This window comes from Bufo bufo, chromosome 6 (genome assembly GCF_905171765.1).
Source record: "Bufo bufo chromosome 6, aBufBuf1.1, whole genome shotgun sequence".
NCBI classification, from domain to species: Eukaryota; Metazoa; Chordata; class Amphibia; order Anura; family Bufonidae; genus Bufo; species Bufo bufo.
In genome coordinates, this window is record NC_053394.1 from 328,980,071 (window position 1) to 328,999,978 (window position 19,908).

Consider the following 19,908-nt stretch of genomic DNA (forward strand, 5'->3'; position numbering starts at 1 on the left):
CATCTCAGGGAGGTGCAGCCTGCGCTGGTGGCGGATTCTCAACCAAGCGACCCACTATAGATAGGGTGGATTGGGAGATTTGAGCAAGGTTTTCCACCGCCTGAGAGAGAGTTCTGGCCCAATCGGGTAACTCAGATGCCAGAGGGGGAAGCAGCGGTATGGGCTGAAGGGGGGGCACCTGCCTGGGCGTCTGACAAGCAGTGCATACAGAATCCTGTTGCTCGCAAGAGAATTTTGCCTGACACATAGCGCAGGCATAATGGACAGCTATTGGAAGCCGCGGAAGAACCCCAGAGGGATCAGACATGATGTATCCAGGAAGATACCCTGAGGCTGGAGAGGATACAGTGACCTGAGGAGAGCAGCAACAGTTCCTACCAGGGCCAGGAGCAGACGCCGTCCAAGGATGTCCGGAGAAGATCTGCCTGAGCACTGTAGAGGGAAGAGAATGCCCTGCATCTCCCGCTCAGTGCCGCGTTAGTGCACGCGCACACGCCGTCCAGTAACCCCCGCAGTACCGGAAAAAGTAACCCCTGCAGTATGCGGCCAAAGGCAGCTCCTGAAACAGGCTGCCGCATGTTCTTAGGCGGAGGGAAGATAAAGAACCGCCGCCTCTCTCTAACTTGCACCCGGAAGCCTGTGCCGCTTCGTCCAGATGCAGAAGTGCAAAGCGCTGAGTAAAAAAATCACCCCGCCGGTCGGTCAGGCATGAGACCGGAGAGTGCCTCTTCCAGAGAGGTAGGGGGGTGGAGGAGAAACTGTGCAGCCGAAGCAGGCTGCGATGGCCGGCAGCAGGCATCACTTATCTGTCCAGCTGCCATATTCACCCTTCCTCTTCTCCAGCAGGGTCACCCCTTCAGCTACTGGCACCGTAGTGGCAGGACGCTGGAAGAGGGACATGAATGGGTGACACTTCAGCTGGCGGGATGCAGAAGAGCGAGGCTGCCCTGGTCCACCTTGTCTTCTTGTAGGGGGAGGAGGCAGCATGGCAGACCAACGCTGGCATGCTCCCCCGGGAGAACAGGGAAGCTAGGCGACCACTGTTTCCCACCTGAAAAAGAAGGAAAATAAAAAGCTAAAATAAAAAAACCTTCAGGAGCTACCCTGCAGAGCATGGAGGTCTTGCCTCCTATTGACACTAGAAAAAATTTAAGCTCTCCAGGCTGGAGAGGGTATAGCTGCCAGGGGAGGAGCTAACAGCTCATCTAGTGTCAACGCCTCCTAGAGGACATAGCTATACCCACAGTTCCTGTGTCCCCCAATGAATATGGGCGAGAAAAGATATTTTTTGTCGCCTTACATCACATAAAGTGCAACACCAAGCAATCAAAAAGGTGTATGCACCCAAAATTGTACCAATCAAACTGTCACCTCATCCTGCAGAAAATGAGCCCCCCTGTCGGCCTAAAAAATTTAAAAAAACTATGACTCTCAGAAAATGGAGACACAAACATTTTTTTGGTTTCAAAAATGCTTTAATTGTGTTAAAGTGAAATAAGAAAAGTAGAAATATTAGGTATCGCCGCGTCCATAACAAAGAGCTCTATAAAAATATCACATGACCTAACCCCTCAGGTGAACACCATAAAAAAAAAAAAAGACATTTTTGTCACATCACAAAAAGTGCAACACCAAGCGATCAAAAAGGCTTTTGCATTCAAAAATATTGTCAGTCACTTCATTCTGCAAAAAATTTGCCCATGCACAAGACAATCAGCCCAAAAATAAATAAACCATGGCTTTATTATGTAAAATAATGCTTTATTATGTAAAATTGAAAAAAAAAAAGTTAACATATTTGATATTGTCACTTCCGTAACAGCCTGCTCTATAAAAATAGCACATGATCTAACCTGTCAGATGAACACTGTAAAAAACAAAAATAAAAAAAACTGTGCCAAAACAGCAATTTTTTTGCTACCTTGCCTCACAAAAAGCATAATGTGGAGCTATCAAAAATCATATGTACCCCAAAATATCAATAAAACTGTCACCTCATCTCGTAGTTTCCAAAATGGGGTCACTTTTCTGGAGTTTCTACTGTAGGGTTGCATCGGGGGGCTTCAAATGGGACATGGTGTCTAAAAATCAGTCAAGCAAACTCTGCCTTCCAAAAACAATGCAGCGCTCCTTTTCTTCTGCGCCCTGCCGTGTGCCCTTACATTAGTTTACGTCCACATGTGGAGTGTTTCTGTAAACGGCTGAATCAGGGTAATAGATATTGAGGTTTTTTTGGGCTGTTAAGCTTTGATGTGTAACTGGAAAACATTAAAATGGAAAATCTGCCAAAAAAGTGAAATTTTGAAATTTCATCTTTATTCTCCTTGATTCAGAAATTCTAAGCCTTCTAATGTCCAAAAAAATGTAATGACATTTTCAAAATGATGCCAACATAAAGTAGACACATGGAGAATGTTAAGTAATACATATTTTATGAGGTATCACTTCCTGTTTTAAAAGCAGAGAAATAGACATTTAGAAAATTGTGAATTTTTCCAAATGTTTGGTAAATTTAGCATTTTTTCATAAATAAAGGTGAGATATATTAACTCAAATGTATGACTGTCATGAAGCACAATGTGTCACGAAAAAAACCCTCTTAGAATGGCTTGGATAAGTAAAAGTGTTCCAAAGTTATTACCACATAAAGTGACATGTCAGATTTGAAAAAAAATCGCCTGGGCCGGAGGGTGAAAACTGGCCCAGGGTAGAAGGGGTTGTCCAAAATTTGCAAAAAATTTTTTTCAGAGAGCGGGGAGCAGTATAAATATACTGCTGCTCTATTGTCACTGCTCATGGAGTGATATCACCTCCATGGTTCATGTGACTGCTGCTTCCAATCACTGATCTCAGTGGTCTTGTACTGTTCATGCATCACTGAGGCCAGTGACTGGCTGCAGCAGTCACATGAACCATTGATTGACAAAACCAGCCATTCCAAATAATTTAAGTCCTTCGGGATTTAATGTGTTTTTTTCAGTGTTTACTTTTTTTGTATTTTCTAGAGAACCCCTTTAAGAATAATTCCACCAGCAGGTGATGGCTGTATGTAAACCTCATATACAGCAGTACAGTAATTGCTCTTATTATAACTCCATAGCCAGCAGATCACTAGTAAAAGTAGTCTATTGGAGCCCCCACCCACATTTCACCACAGAAACGGCAGTGATTAGTGATCTGCTAGTTGTGGACAATTATGAATAGCAGAGCGGTTGTCAATATATTACTTCCCTAAGATAAGCGCACAAATATCACCAGCTGCAGAGCTGCCAACTCTCCTAGTTTTCCCAGAACTAGATTTAGGGTCCTGTATCCCAGGCACCTGGTTGATTCACCCTGTTTGTGGGATCCCCGCACTCAATTGTCCCGAGGACACATATACAATTGAGCAGCTGTCAGCGCTGATCAGACAAGGGGACCACTAGTTCACTGCCCCACCATTCTGGCACTTGGTTGTGATGCAGGCAGCACAATATCATTGCGCCGCCTGTTATGTTCTGCATGTGCAGAGTCAGAGGAAAAGGGACTGTATTAAGGAGGCATAGAACCTGGACCTATATACAGGGATCACAGTATATGAGGCACTATATATGGAGCACAGAGTGTGTGTCACTATCTATAGTGGGAATAACCATTAGCGGTACTGTGTTTGTGGCACTTTATTTTTAGAGGCCATAATATGTGACATGATTGTATTCAAGGGCACAGTATATGCTGTTATTTTATTCAGGGCAAAGAGTTTCTGTTAGAATAAAGGGTGTGGATGTGTTAGTAAAGTGAGAGACTGAGGACATACGGGCGGCAAACTCTGGAGTGGTGGCTGGGAGAAGTTATCATGGTGCTCCGACAATACAAAATATATCTATACTGAGCTGTTTATTAGGCTGTTGCTCTACATACAGGTGCATCTCAATAAATTAGAATATAATCAAAAAGTTTATTTCAGTAATTCAATTCCAAAAATGAAACTCATTAAATAGATTCATTACACACAAAGTGATCTATTTTAAGCGTTTAATGATAATAATGTTGCTGATTAACTGAGATATAGCAGACTGTGGCACTGCTGAGGTTTTATGGAAGCCCAGATTGCTTTGATAGCGGCCTTCAGCTCATCTGCATTGTTGGGTCTGGGGTCTCTCATAGATTCTCTATGGGGTTTAGGTCAGGTGAGTTTGCAGGCCAATCAAGCACAGTGATACCAGTTATTTTACCAGTTATTGGTACTTTGATGATGACTCGACTCCCCAAACCATCAATGAATGTAGAAACTTAACACTGGACCCGGATTGTGTGCGCCTCCACTCTTTCTCCAGACTCTGGGACCTTGATTTCCGAATGAAATGCTAAATGTACTTTCATCTGAAAACAGGACTTGGGACCATTGCGCAGCAGTTCAGTCCTTTTTCTCCGTAGCCCAGCTGATGTTGTCTCTGGGTCATGAGTGGCGTGACACAAAGAATGAGACACTTGTAGCCCATGTCCTGGAAACATCTGTGTGTGGTGGCTCTTAAAGCATCGACTCCAGCCGCAGTCCACTTGTAAGAAATATGATTACTGACAATACTGTTGCACACCGCCGCATCCCCATTGACTACAACGGGATCTGGCGGCTTCAGACATAAGGCTACACGGCAACGTGTCATGCGAATTTTTGTTGCTGAAAAGTCGCACAACATTTTTGGCAATTATAGTCAATGGTGTTGCAAATGCGATAGCCGCAAAAAAAATCCACTTAAGTTGGATTATTTTGCACATCGCAGTTGCACCATGCTGTATTGTATTGTGACACCATTGACCATTATTACAAAAAAATGTTGGGACACATGTTGTCATCTAGCTTCAACTTTTTTTGTCACACAACACATGCCACCGTGTAGTCCTAGTAGCTGCAGCCGTATTTATGCAGGAAAGCTGCCGAATTCCATTCCAGTCAATGGGTATCTGACTATGACAGGTACGGTAAAGTCTGGTAGTCTGTTCCTCTGCCAGAACAGAATTCCGGCGTTTGTAACAGAAATGTGAATGTAGCCTTAGCAGTACAATATTTCAGCAGGGAACTCTTAGGCCCCTTTCACACGAGCGTTGCGGGAAAATGTGCGGGTGCGTTACGGAAACACCCGCGATTTTTCCACATGAGTGCAAAACATTGTAATGCGTTTTGCACTCGCGTGAGAAAAATCGTGCGTGTTTGGTACCCAAACCCGAACTTCTTCACAGAAGTTAGGGCTTGGGATCGGTGTTCTGTAAATAGTATTATTTTCCCTTATAACATGGTTATAAGGGAAAATAATAGCATTCTGAATACAGAATGCATAGTAAAACATCGCTGGAGGAGTTAAAAAAAAATTTTTTTTTTTAACTCACCTTAGTCCACTTGTTCGCGGCCCGGCATCTCCTTCTGGCTTCATCTGATTTCTGTGAAGCAACAGGACCTTTGGTGACGTCATTCCGGTCATCACATGATCCATCACCATGGTAAAAGATCATGTGATGGATCATGTGATGACCGGAATGACGTCACCAAAGGTCCTGTTGCTGCACAGAGATCAGATGAAGCCAGAAGGAGATGCCGGCTACGCGGTCAAGTGGACTAAGGGGAGTTAAATAATATATATATTTTTTTAACCCCTCCAGCGATGTTTTACTATGCATTCTGTATTCAGAATGCTATTATTTTCCCTTATAACCATGTTATAAGGGAAAATAATAATGATCGGGTCTCCATCCCGATAGTCTCCTAGCAACCGTGGGTGAAAAATCGCACCGCATCCGCACTTGCTTGCGGATGCTTGCGATTTTCACGCAACCCCATTAATTTCTATGGGGCCTGAGTTACGTGAAAAACGCACAAAGAGGAGCATGCTGCGATTTTCACGCAACGCACAAGTGATGCGTGAAAATCACCGCTCATGTGAACAGTCCCATAGAAATGAATGGGTCGGTATTCAGTGCGGGTGCAATGCGTTCACCATCCGCGCGGAATACTCGGTCGTGTGAAAGGGGCCTTACAGTGATCCTAACAAATCTTCATCTTCTAACCCATTTTAATCACGTCTGAATAATTTCCTGTTCAAATTACATCCACTAAGGAATACAGCAAAGCAGCCACAGGTAATGCCAGTTCTCAGTGTATGCCCTGTGGGCAATCCTTCTGGCTTCTTTAATCCGTGTAATGGAGTAAACGGACTCTGCCATCTACACGAGCCATATGTCAGTTTCTGGCTACCTTTCATAAAAGGTCTATACAAGGAATCCAGACAAAAACCTCACTGTACAGAGGAAAAATAATATATTAACTACACACCTAATAATCTGCAGATTCAGGAGATCGAAAAATGGGATGGTATCAAAAGACCAAACCCATCTAGGCGAGATATCAATGTGGCAGACTTTTCGTTGCACCATCTTCTGAGTATACTACCCTCTGAGAGCACCACCCTCCAAGTAGACAACTGTTCACTGCAGTTTTAGGTGCGATGAACTGTGTGTCATACTGGAGCCACAACCATCTGTATGGCCTCAATGTCCAGCTGATCGATGCTGGGGAAGTGGAGTTTTACATGCAGTCCATTCTTCTAAAATGCATAGATGACCTCAAGTCCGAGAATCTCCAGCCTCTACTACAGCCCAAAAGAATTAACGGAAAACAAATGGCAAATGGTTGGTAAAGCGCCTTGTTTTATTTGGCTACAATCAATGTCTTAGTTTCAGAATATAAAATGCAATCGTCTAGAGAAAAAAAAAATAAATAGAACATGAATAAAACTCTGTAGGAATACATTAAACTGATTCCTCAGTAAACCCCTATTACGAATATAATTCACACATTTTTCAAAATGAAGTCAGATTGTAGACAGACATTTTAGAATATCAATAACATGATTGTATATTATAAGCTACCACCACACACAAAATCCATAAAAAATTAACCTAGAACTGATAACCTGAAAATATAAATGAACTACAGCTATAAATGCAGCTGTAAAATAGCCTAAAACAGAATAATAATGTTTGTACTTCAAAGCTCACTTTGAATGGGAAAAAAGAAACCCACACTGTAACACAAATGTGCATAGAGCCTGTACGGGGGCACACACAGCCCCACTGGCTCCATTCTACATGGGAACCCCCATGTATGAATATGAAACTATTCTTCCCTAGAAGCAATGCTTCCTCGGTGACAAGGCATTCCACAATTTATTTTCTATGTGATTCAAAAGGAATCAGATAGGACAACGCACAGCAGATCCACATAAATTCTGATGCATTCAGAGGCACATATAGTCCAATACACTTCCATGCCGTATTACAGCTCCACAAAGATGGGGAATTGGGGGTGGTGAGGTTGGGAGACCACACACATTAGACGAACATCGCCAAACATTTCAGCAGGTCCATCAAAATATCAAATGTGTATAAGTTTGTTTCAACTCTTCCCTAATGGCAAAAGCTAGGGGAAAGAAGGCTAGGACATGTTTGACTTCAAAATGCCCGATCAGTTCTTCCTTAAGGTAGACAAGCCACTGCCAGGATTCTCTGGCCGCGGACAATTTCCCCTCTCCATACTGGAAGCACTTGCACACTTGGATAAGCGTGCAAGGTGGGCTGGCAAGAACAGATGTGGTCTGAACATCATGTAAGGTTAATGGAAGCCGATCAGCAGTAACGCAGCCTGGCCATTACACTTTGGAGCTGGAATAACAGGTCTGTTCATTGAAATTGAAAGTTCTGGCATCGGTGATTGGTGGTGGCGGCAGATCTCTATGGATTGGATGAGGATAACCTGAGGATATGTCATCAATGTTGAGAGCCCAGAAAAACCCTTTAAGAGACTGTTTAAGAATGTGACCCCAGCACTTACATAATCAATTATTAATCACAAAAGTGTATAAAAAAATAGATTTCTAGTGCAAAGTTATACAATCAGTCCTGTCATTTTCACAAAACTTCTAAGAACTAGAAGTAGTGATGCAGCCAACCCAGGCTGACAACTTGGATGCAGCAACCATCATGAGCATGCAGTTAACTTTCTACTTTAGTTACAAATAGGCAAAAATATAACATGTGGATAACAAACAAATGTGTACAATGGAGTCATCTATTTTACAAAGTGTTACATAAAATGAAAATACATATGTGGGAAATGGTGAGATAAGTGGATGCTTAGGGTACTTTCACACTAGCGTTTTTCTTTTCCGGCATAGAGTTCCGTCCTAGGGGCTCAATACTGGAAAATAACTGATCAGGTATATCCCCATGCATTCTGAATGGAGAGTAATCCGTTCAGGATGCATCAGGAGGTCTTCAGTTCAGTCATTTTGACTGATCAGGCAAAAGATAAAACCGCAGCATGCTACGGTTTTATCTCCGGCGAAAAAAAACTGAAGACTTGCCTGAATGCTGGATCCGGCATTTTTTCCCCATAGGAATGTATTCGTGCCGGCATTCAAAATACCGGAATGCTGCATTAGGCACTCCAGTCTGCGCATGCACAGACCGAAAAAAAAGGTGAAAAATAAATAAATGCCGGATCCGTTTTGCCGGATGACACCGGAAAGACTGATCCGGCATTTTAATGCATTTTTCTGACTGATCAGGCATTTTTAAGACTTATCAGGATCCTGATCAGTCTTACAAATGCCATCAGTTAGCATTGGATACGGCAGGCAGTTCCGGCGACAGAACTGCTTGCCGGATCACTCTGCCTCAAGTGTGAAAGTAGCCTTAGCTGAAGAAGACACAGGTGACATGCAGAGAAACAATGTGCTAGTTTAAACAGAAATGAACTTTCAAGGGCAAACAACGAAAAAAAAAAAAATATATATATTCTAAGTTAGACATTTCTCTTTTTTTTACTAATATATATATATATATATATATATATATATATATATATATATATATATTTTTTTTTTAGGCAAACAAGACATTCAAACTTTAAAACCCATCTTAAAAGACAAGTAAAACAAAAGTAATATGCAGACCTTCAAACTAAGTACTTGTATTTGGTCTAAGAAGTTTAAATGCAGAAACTGTTTAGAGACAAAAATCTGAATAAAATAACATAAAAAGTTAAATAAAAAGTGCACAAAAACACACATTGTTCAACATTGCAGCTAGAGTACCTTGGTAAAGGTAAAAAGCTTTCAGCAGAATTTTAACATTTAAAACATTTTCTCATCTCAGAAGGGGATGCTATACCTTCAGGATTGGTTGAGATCCAACCCTGAGAACTGGCCACAGCCCTGATTTAGTAATGAGTCCCCTTCACACCTTGGTGCTGTTACATGTGTGCTTGGCAGCTGAAGGCATCTGTGTTGGTCCCATGTTCATATGTGCCAGCATTGCTGAGAAAAGTTATGTTTTATTATATGCAAATAAGCCTCTCGGAGCAACAGGTGTATTGGCATTACACCTAAAGGCTCTGCTCTAACAGCAACTACCGCACTCTCTCCGCTTTGATTGACAAGGCCAGGGAGCAAAAATGTCATCACACCCAGCCCTGTTAAAGTGGAGAGGGCGCAGCAGTTACAGAAAGAGCTGAGCCTCTAGGTGCAATGCCCCCGTTGCTCCTAGAGGCTCATTTGCATATATTTAAACATCATTTTTCTCAGCAATGTGGGCACATATGAACATGGGACCAACACAGATGCCTTCAGCTGCCAAGCGCACTTGTAACAGGTACAAATATTGTAATAGGTACAAACTTGTAATAGGTACAAATAGGTACAAATTTGCTGACAGCTGCCCTTTAAACAGGGGTACGATACCCTTGAATGAGTGAAACCTGAGAGCCAAAGACACACATGCAATTTGCCCATCAAGTGGTTTAACAGTCTGTCCATGGTTTTCTCTTTAAAATATTTTACACTGTATGAAAAAGGTTAGGTAACACCCCTTATGACATGGCAAGAAACTGAAATATCAATTTGGATAGAATTATTAGACTGGGGTTCATCATATAAATTGCTGTAAACTATCTGCAATACTGAAGGGTAAATAAGCAGCTTAAAACAAACTGGGTCCATGAGCTGCTAGAACTGTAAAGATGAAAGACCAAAGCACTTAATTGTTGAACAGCCTGACCCTGGATTTCTGCAAGAGAACTCTGTGCTCTGAATCACTGTTTTCATCTTCTTTTGCAACCCAGCTGGGCTTCAATGGAGTCATATCTGGGGCTACAACATCAATGTCCTGAAAGAGTAATATGGCAAGTTTTACTGATTTGAGAAAGAAAAAAAGAAAAAAGAAAAAGTTTTGAAAAAAAGAAAAAAGAAAAAGAAAACACAAAACAAGAAATCTACTGTAGACTATATGTCAATAATAAAGCATCTATAATACTCGGAATTCACTTTTATTTCCATTTTCTTGAAAAGTACCAGAGAGCCTATCCAATAAACGAAAAGACAAGTTAGTTTCTATACGTGTGGGCTTCCCACAATTTGAAACCCAAATTGCAGGACATGTATGATCCGTCTAGTTCCATTTGAAAATGTTCTCAAAATGTTCTCAAGTGACCTCCTGTCTCTGTTACCAAAGGGGTCATGACCAGACAAAAGTGGAAACAAGTAAAAAAATCCAGACCTTTATCTAGTTCACCTTTTATTATTACAAACAAGAAGTCAATCTTAAAAGAATTCATATATAACTTAAGTAAAAAAATAAATAATAAAAAAAAAGCTTAATTTAGAGAGGTGTTTTTAAGGTCAGCAAATATATTACTTTTCTGAGCAATCCAGAAATGCAAGGATGGATCTGAGAGAGGGACACCAAGAAGTTCTACTGCAATCACAGACCTGAGGTTTGGAGAAGTCCCTGTTCATGCACCACTGCACAAAATATCTCTTAGCCACCTCCAAGCTCTTTTCATCAGTTTTCTTGCAGTAGACACGGATGATCTGCTCTGCAAACTTCTCTGGGAGAAGCTGTGAAACCTAATGGAGAAAAGTTGAAAGATAAAGAAACTGTATAAAAAAAAGTTGGACAAATAATTTTTATGTAAAAAGAAACTATTTTAATTTACACGAGGACATTTTCACCATCATTCAGAGGAGTTTCATTTTTAAATTAATTATATTTGTTTCCTGCAAACTGACTTTTAGGTTATTTAAGGTTTGCACAGTAATAGGAAGAAAGCAGTCAACTAGCAGTTCCACTGTTATTGGGGCATCTGCAGTAGCTCTAGTTACAGGTGATATTAGTCATTAGCAGAGATAATCTGAATCTGATTAGACATAGCTAGCTCTGCCATGACAGGGAAGTAAGCAACCCCGATTGTCTGTTCCCTCTATTCACTACATAATTCTCATTGTGCTCAATGTAGATTTCACAAGAAAAGACTATGGGCCAAAAAACCTACTCTCCTCCAGCTGTCTGACAATTTATAATCCGACCTGCTCAGGCTAAATTGAAGATGTAATGAAGTGATGCCTAAATATGTTGCTGTAGGCTCAGGACCTGCACATCCTGCCATCGAAAGATGGTAGAGCACAGGGTCCTATGCTGTTCATGGACTTCATTGACTTGTAGGCTTGTCACGAACCAGCGGGTGTGAACACTCTGTACCACATGTCCTACCTCCCCTAAGGGTGTTGTCTAAGTGAACCAATCGTTCTTCACAGTACACCTGATAGTGGGGATAGACTTTCCAGAGGGAAACACCAGGTCGCTGCCTTTTGAGGAGGATAGGCACATGAGACAGCTGGTCCAGGTGGACCAGGAGGTACCAGAGGTACAGACATAGTCTGCAGGCCAAGTCGCAACCAGGAGCAACAGTGTGGGACTGAAGGATGAGGCAGAGGAGAAGTCAAACAAGCAATAGGTCAGGGCAGGTGGCGCAGGTACAGGTCAAGCAATCTGGGTCAGCAACAGGAGAGTCAAGGCAAGCAGGCAGGGATCAAACATGTAGCCAAGTCCAGAAACACAAGCACAGGTCAGGTAAACAGGAACACAAGCAGAGATAACTGCAACCCTTGCATGACACAAGGACCTTGAAGCTCAGGCACCTGGGAAGGGGCTGGGCAACTTATATAGCTACAGGAGGGCTAGGATTGGTCAGCAATGTCACATGTGCTAACCAATAAATAACAGGAAGTGACATGCGCCAGCCCTAACGGAAGTGCTACAGAGAACCAGCTGAAAGCATGCTGTGCTCATGGCTGGAAGGAAACGACGGAGCAGATTCCAGGACATATGATGTCTGCAAGGACGGAGCCCAGGACTGCAGCGGTGAATGGGGAAACTGCAACAGCAGATCACTGCTGAACACGGAGCAGGGGAACATCAGCTAACAGCAACCCCTGTTACAAGGCTGCACACTTTATTTAAGAAAAGAGATATATATATATATATATATATCTATATCTATATCTCTATATATATATATCTATATATCTATATATATATATATATCTCTATATCTATATCTATCTCTATATCTTTCTCTATCTATCTATCTCTATATCTCTATCTATCTATCTATCTATCTATATATATTATTTACACCATACCCCTTTCCCTAAAATTTAAATACATAAACAAAAAAATTAAACACTTGGCTATCATCACAAAACGACTGTACTATTAAAATATAAATTCAAAATGGCCGATTTACAGTTTTTCGGTCAATTCACCCCCCACAAAAATCTGAAAGTCATACACACCAAAATGATACCAATGAAAAGTACAGATCATCCTGCAAAAAATGACCCCTCACACAGCTCCGTACACATAAAAGGAAAAAAAAAAGTTATGGGGATAAGAATATGGGTACGCAATGAAAAAATTAGTTAGTTATTGTTTTTTCAGTATTAAAATGTGAGAAAAAAATATATTACATATGTGGTATTGTTGTACTTGTACTGACACGGAGAATGAATGTAACAGGTCAGTTTTTCCTTCTTTCCACTAGATTGTATGCAACTGTAAATAGTGCCACTAGAAAGCACAACTTGTCCCACAATAAACAAGCTCTCATGCAGCTATGTGAATTGAAAAAAAAAAAATTTGGCTCTGGGAAGGCAGGGAGAAAAAACAAAAATGAAAAAAAAAAGAAAAGAAAATGGAAAATCGCTGCATCAGGAAGGGGTTAAATATACAATACAAACACAATAAGCACCTATACAAAACCTTTAACATGACCATTGACTGCCATACTACATGTTTGTGTTGAGAAGTGTTTGCATTTGCTTGCACTGTAAGGCTACATTCACACGACCGTATGAATGAGCCGCATCCGTTCCACAATTTTGCGGAAAGGGTGCAGACCAATTCATTTCAATGGGGTTGCAAAAGATGTGGACAGCACACAGTGTGCCGTCAGCATCCGTAGTTCCGTTCCACGGCCCCGCAAAAAATATAGAGCAGGTCCTATTCTTGTCCACGGACAAGACTAGGCATTTTCTATATAGCGCTGGCCATGTCCGTTATGAAAAATGCGGAACGGCCACGGTTGGTATCCGTGTTTTGCGGATCTGCAATTTGCAGACTGCAAAACACAACACGGTCGTGTGAATGTACTCTTCGTCTCAAGTCCATGATGCTAGTCCAAGAGGTTAGCCCAACTCTTTATTAATCTTGAATTGGTAAAAAATAGTGGCGCTCACAGCAAAATATCTCACACCAGGACCATAAATGGTGCCATTAGAAAGTACAAGTTGTCCCGCAAAAAACAAGCCCACATACAGCTATATGAATGGAAAAGATGATGATTACTCTTACCGGTAATTGGATTTTCCTCCACAATGGCACTAAGCAGGAGGATACCCCGCCTCCCTGGGACAGGAAACAACGTAGAGAACAAAGTTTAAAAGCCTCCCCTTGACTTTCTCCAGTAAATACCTAAGAACTCAGGATGATGCTGAAGAAACAAGATTTTATTTTGGGAGAGAGACATTTTTTTCCCCATTCATTAGCACATAACATAATCGAAAAGTACCAGGGTGGGAAAAAACCCAGTGCCGTTGTGGAAGCTACACGGAAAATCCAATTACCGGTAAGAGTAATCATCATATTTTCCGTACGCTTCCCCAACGGCACTAAGCAGGAGGATTAACAAAAGGAAACAGGCTAGGGAGGGACTGCTGCAGACAAAACTTTTCGTCCGAAAGACAAGTTCCTATTGGACTGTACATCCAGTCTATAGTGATTGAAAAACGTTGATGGACTGGACCAGGTTGCTGCCTGGCAGATTTGAGACAATGATGCCGGGGCATATTCTGCCCAAGAGGTCGACACTGCTCTTGTAGAATGAGCTTTCAATTCAGCGGGTGGAGTGAGTCCTCTTTCTTTATATGCCATGCTGATAGTCATTTTAATCCAGCGAGCGATGGTAGCTTTTGAAGCTGCCAGCCCCTTATTTTGTCCTGCTTACTGGACCAGCAGACGGTCGGTTTTCCTCAGTTCTTTCGTAGAATCCAGATAAGACAGCACACATCTACGCACATCCAAATAATGAAACTTTAATTCCTTAGATGATTTTGCTTGGGCGCAGAATGTAGGTAACGAAATTTCCTGCTGACAGTGAAATTTTTATAACATTTTTGGTAAGAAAGAAGGCTCATGTCTTAGCACAATTCTGTCCTCCTCCAAAATATTAAGATACGGAGGCCTACAGGACAAGGCTTGAATTTCTCCGATTCTCCTAGCCGAGGTGATGGCTATAAGAAAGGCTTTTTTTAGGGATAGGAGTCAGAGTATCCGTCAAGAGGCTCAAAGGGATGATCCATCAGGACAGAAAGAACCAGGTTAAGAACACAGGGAGGAATCGTGGACCTATGAACAGGATGCAGTCTACTTGCCCCTCTAATGAACCTCTTGATCAAATCCAACTCCGCCAACCTGACTTCCATAAAGGCACTAAGAGCAGCTATCTGGACCTTAATGGTGCTAACTCGGAGTCCTTTGTCAAGACCTTTTTGCAAGAAGTCTAAAATTACTTTAGTATCTGGTGGTAAAGTAGGACTCCAGAAGTCCCTGGAAAATTGGAGAAAGGTCTTCCAAGTCGTAAGATAGATGTTGGACGTGACCGGTTTTCTGCTGGAAAGAAGATTGTTGATGATGGCATCTGATAACCCTTTTGACTTCAGGATGGACCGTTCAAATTCCAGGCAGTGAGTTTTAACTGGTTGATTGTTGGGTGCCAGGCCGGACCTTGAAGCAGAAGGTCCGGGATCTGAGGAAGAATCCAGTACCTCTTTTTGGAGAGACTCAGAAGCAGGGGAAACCACGCCCTTTTTGGCCAATATGGAGCAATCAGGATTACGTGAGAGCGTTCTTCTGCAATCTTCGTTAGGACCTTTGGGATTAATTGGATTGGTGGGAAGGCATACAGGAGACCTGGCGGCCAAGGACCTGAAAAAGCATCCACTCTCGTTGGGTTGTCCCTGAACGAGAGGAAAAAAAAATAGATCTGTTTGTTTGTTCTTCTAATATGTCCCCATTTGCTGCAAATTTTCAAAAAGCCTGATCTCTTGAGGCTTCACTCTCTTGGAAATAACCTCCTTCTGCTAAGAAAGTCTGACAGAATGTTCTCTTCTCCTCTTAGATGGACTGAGGAGATTGACTATGTGCGTCTCGGCTGAGGAGAAAATCCGGGATGCAATCTGGCACACAGTCCTGCTTCTCGTGCCCCCCTGTTTAAATATACAACAGTAGTGCTGTTGTCTGAGGATCTTGACATTCTGTAAGTGAATGTCTGGTAAAAAGGCCTTTAGAGCCAAAAATACTGCCAGTAGCTCTTTTGCGTTTGAGGATAAGGGAAGAACGTCTGGGTCCATGTTCCTTGTACTAGCTGTTCTTTGCAGTGGGCTCCCCAACCTGACCTACTTGCGTCCGTTGTTATGACCACTTGGTTTGTGTTCGGCATGTTCAGCCACCAATTCAGGGAGTTTTTCACTTTCGGGGAGAGGGTAACTGACCTGTCCAGTGAAAGCGCACTTCTGTTCAAATGTTTTAGGAGAAATTCCTGCAAGGGTCTTCCGTGGAACTGAGCCCACTTGACCGCCGGAATTGTTGAAGTCATAAGCCTCAGAATTTTCATGATCTTCCTGAAGGAAACCTTTTTGAGCTGCTGAAATGCTGAGATCTTTGAAATAAGGTCTTTCTTCTTTGATTCTGGAAGAAAAGACCTTTACCCTGTTGGGTGTTAGATCAGATTTTTCCAAATTCAGCTTCCAGCCTAGGGACTGGAGAACATCTAGAACAGTCCTTAAATGATTTTGTAGAAGTATCTGTGAGGCTGCTGAAATGAGGAAATAGTCTAAGTATGGGATAAAAATTATCTCCTTCTGATGAAAAAAAACTTGATATCTCCGCTACCATTTTTGTAAACACCCTGGGAGCTGATGCCAGGCCGAACGGTAGAACCTGAAACTGTAGATGTATTAGGTGGTCTTTCAAGAAGACTGTGAATCGTAGATATTTCTGATGCTTTTGATAAATTGGTACATGGTAGTAGGCGTCTGCTAAGTCAAGCGTGACCATGTTGCAATCCCGTGTTAACAAATTGATTGTTGACTTCACTGTCTCCATCTTGAACTTCTTGTATTGGATCAACCTGTTGAGGTATTTTAGGTTGATAATAGCTCTGAAGGAGCAGTTACGTTTTTTCACTAGGAATATTGAGGAGTAGAAGCCTCTCCCTATCTCTCCCTCTCGACTGGGATAACCACTTCCTTTTCTAATAAGAGAAGAATCTGAGACTCTAAGAGATGGCGATCTACTTTTAGTTTTTTATTACAAACCTCTCTGGAGGGGGAGAAGAAAATTCTAGCTTGTATCCCTGATGGATTATGTCCAGAATTCAAGGGGAGTTTGAGATTTCTTCCCATGCCGGGCGGAATCTTTTTAGTCTCTCCAACCCCCCCTTCCCAGGATCTCTGGCGTCAAACTTGACTGCTTAGAAGATTTGTCCTGGTTAAAGAGGAATCCCCTACCTCTACCTTTTGAGGGCTGCCATGAACCTAAGTTATCCTTTTTCCTCTGTTCTTGCCTGCCCCTTTTTTGGTTTCGAAATGACCGCCGCTGCTGGAAGAACCTGGTCTCAGTCGGGAACCCTTTCTTCCTATCGGAAGCTTTTTCCAAAAGGTCATCCAAAACTGAACAAAAAAGTCTGTCTCCTTCACAGGGGATACCACAAAGTCTATTCTTGGAAGGGGTATCCCCGGCCCAGGATCTTAACCAAATGGACCTCCTTGTCGTATTTGAAAAAGCTGCAGATCTAGCGTACAACTTAACAAGGTCCGCAAAAGCGTCAGCTAAAAAATTTGAAGCTTCTTTTAAAACTGGCAGTGAAGATAAAATGTCTTCTCTAGGGGTGCCCGAGACCAAATGTTCCTCCAGCTGCGACAACCACAGGGATAGGGACCTGGCTGTGTAAGTGGCTGCGATGCTTGACATAGCGGTATTAGATTCCCAGGATCTTTTTAGAACTGATTGGGCTCTTGGAAGACTCTATGGATAAGAAGTGTCAATGTCTTCAAATGGTAGGGATGCTTTTTGGGAAATTCTGGCTATTGGCGCATCTACTCTAGTCTTATCCCAGTGGACTGAGTCATCTTCGTTGAAGGGATATTTCCTTCTAAATACTTTAGAAGTACCAGCTCTTTTTTCAGGATCCTTTCACTCTTCAGAAATAAGTTTTTTAATGCTGTCATGGACCGGGAATACTCTTTTCTTCCTATCCCCTAGACCCTTAAACATCTGATCCTGAACAGTCTGGGTTCCTTTTGACTCTTCAATGTTCAAGGTGGATCTAATAGCTTTTAGAAGAGAGTCCGTTTCTTCTATGGAACACAGGGTCTACCCGCTTCATCCTCAGGAGGAAGAGTCTGACTCCGAAGAATCCATATCTTCTGCTACCTCCAGATCCCAATCCATCTGGGGTTCTATATTAGATCTGGAAGTGGAGGGTTTCTGGGGCAAGGAGGCTATTTTGGCCTCAACGACCAAGCTTACTTCCTCTCTTATGATGGTTTTCAATCTATCCACCAAGGAAGGGGCCTCTTCAGACATAATCTTGTCTGTGCATTTCTGGCAGATAGGTCTCTTACTGTGACCTGCCAGCAGTTTTTTTTACAGATTGCACACTTCCTTTTCTGAGCAGTTTCCCAACTCTTCCCGGCATCTCTGCTCTGAAAGCACAATAAACAACTCCTAACTAAGGAGTAGGATATGAATGGGGAACCTCCACAAGTGAAAAAAAGATGTGGCACATATGTGTAGGAAGATTTTTTCCCAAGAGGAGGCTTACCGGGCTGAGGGCCTTAGGGGTGTCGGAAGGCTTCTCCACAAGGAGCGACATTATACTGTGCTTAATCCGGGATGCCAAACACTCTGCACGGCGTCCGGATCTCCATACCTGCATTCTTAACTACTTCCTGGTCACATGGTAAGGCCGGGAAGTCTCGCAGCATCTGCCGTGATCATGTGACCCGATCTCGCAAGAATTCGGCCCAGCAGCGTCTCGCGTCGTCGGCGTGCCTTTTGTCCCCTGTGTAGGCTACGATATGAGCCGTTGCTGCCCGGGGCTGCCTTGAAGAGCAGGACTTACGCCAAAAGCAGGCGGCGGGAACAGTCTCTCGTTCCGGAACTCCGCTGCTCTGCTACAGCCCTCCTGGATGCCAGGGACTACTTACCAAAAGGCTGAGTGAAAGAATTTAGCAGGAGGGAACCTGCCTGTTCTCTTCCTCATCCCGAGGGACAGGAAACAACTGGAGAAGGTAAAGGGGAGAAGGCTTTTAAACGTTGTTCTCTACGTTGTTTCCTGTCCCTGGGAGGCGGGGTATCCTCCTGCTTAGTGCCTTTGGGGAGGAATACGGAAACATAAAGTTATAGCTTTGGGAAGGCTGGGAGTAAAAAAAAAAAAAAAAGGAAAAATCACCTGGTCCTGAAGGGCTCAAAGAGGACCTGTCAGCTCTCCCGACGTCTGTTTTAGTAACTACTTGCATTCCAAGTGTAATAACAATTCATCTAACACAGTCAGGTCAGGAAAGGTTAAAAGGTCCCCTTAAGATTGCAAAGGGTTCTGAGGGCAGCCATAAAATATCTCCAGACACAAAAAGTCACAAGATATCTGACTGCTTATAATCCGCTGCTAATACTACGTTATAGCCTAGGACTGGTGCTGTACTGAAGAGAAGAATCTGCCACATCAAGGACATGAGGCTCCAAGTATTAAAGGGAAATCTCTGATGATGAATGTGCGTGAAGAACTTTAATGTGTAACATGGGGAAATGCGCAATAAGTTTAATTTCCCTGTCAGTTTTCAACTTAAAGGGGTTATCATATATCATAAATAGCCCCCCCCCCCCCCCCCATATGTGTCGGGCCCCTCACAGGTAATATACTTACCCCGCTTCCTGCGCTGCTCCTGGTCCCGCTGCTTCTTCTTTCCGTGTGCGGATGAAAACATCCGGTGTCAGGGGGGAGCAGCCAATGGCAGGCGGGACTGAGCCTCCCTAGCGTCACCCGCAATGCTCGTCCCCACCTGCTGTTGGCTGCTCCACCCTCCTTTCCCCGACACAAGATGTTTCCATCCGTGTACAGGGAGAAGCATCAGATAACCCCTTCAAGACACTTAGATGAACAGAGATCCGATAATATTGTCCCCAAGGAAAAGCATCAGGAAAAAAAAAGGTCAATCAAATTGAAAGGGGATTCAGGCAACAGACATTTCTGGCATAACTCTGATTAGGGGTGGGCGATATAGGAGATATGCGATATAAATTTGGGCCACGATATGGATTTTCGCCATATCGCCGGCCGCGATATGATCGCGCTCTCTGCGCGCACCATTTTCTCCAGAGCCGGCACAGTGGAGAAGGAGGGAGTCCCTCCCCACTGTGCGCGGCTGCCGCTGAACACCAATGAGGACAGAGTAGGAGGAGGAGGGGAGGGACTGTGGC

The 19,908-nt window shown here is 42.9% G+C and overlaps 1 protein-coding gene across 1 annotated transcript in view; it reads right to left on the bottom strand.

Annotated features, from left to right (window-relative positions):
* Window positions 1-9,731: 9,731 nt before the first annotated feature.
* The window catches only part of LOC121003293 (deoxynucleoside triphosphate triphosphohydrolase SAMHD1-like), a 92,435-nt gene continuing 82,258 nt past the window's right edge, over window positions 9,732-19,908 (bottom strand). Inside the window, exons 15-16 of the mRNA XM_040435022.1 lie at window positions 10,800-10,937; window positions 9,732-10,197 (exon numbers count right to left, since the gene is read on the bottom strand). Coding sequence (XP_040290956.1) covers window positions 10,069-10,197; window positions 10,800-10,937 — 267 coding nt within the window. The 3' untranslated portion in view covers window positions 9,732-10,068. The remainder of the gene's footprint in view (window positions 10,198-10,799; window positions 10,938-19,908) is intronic.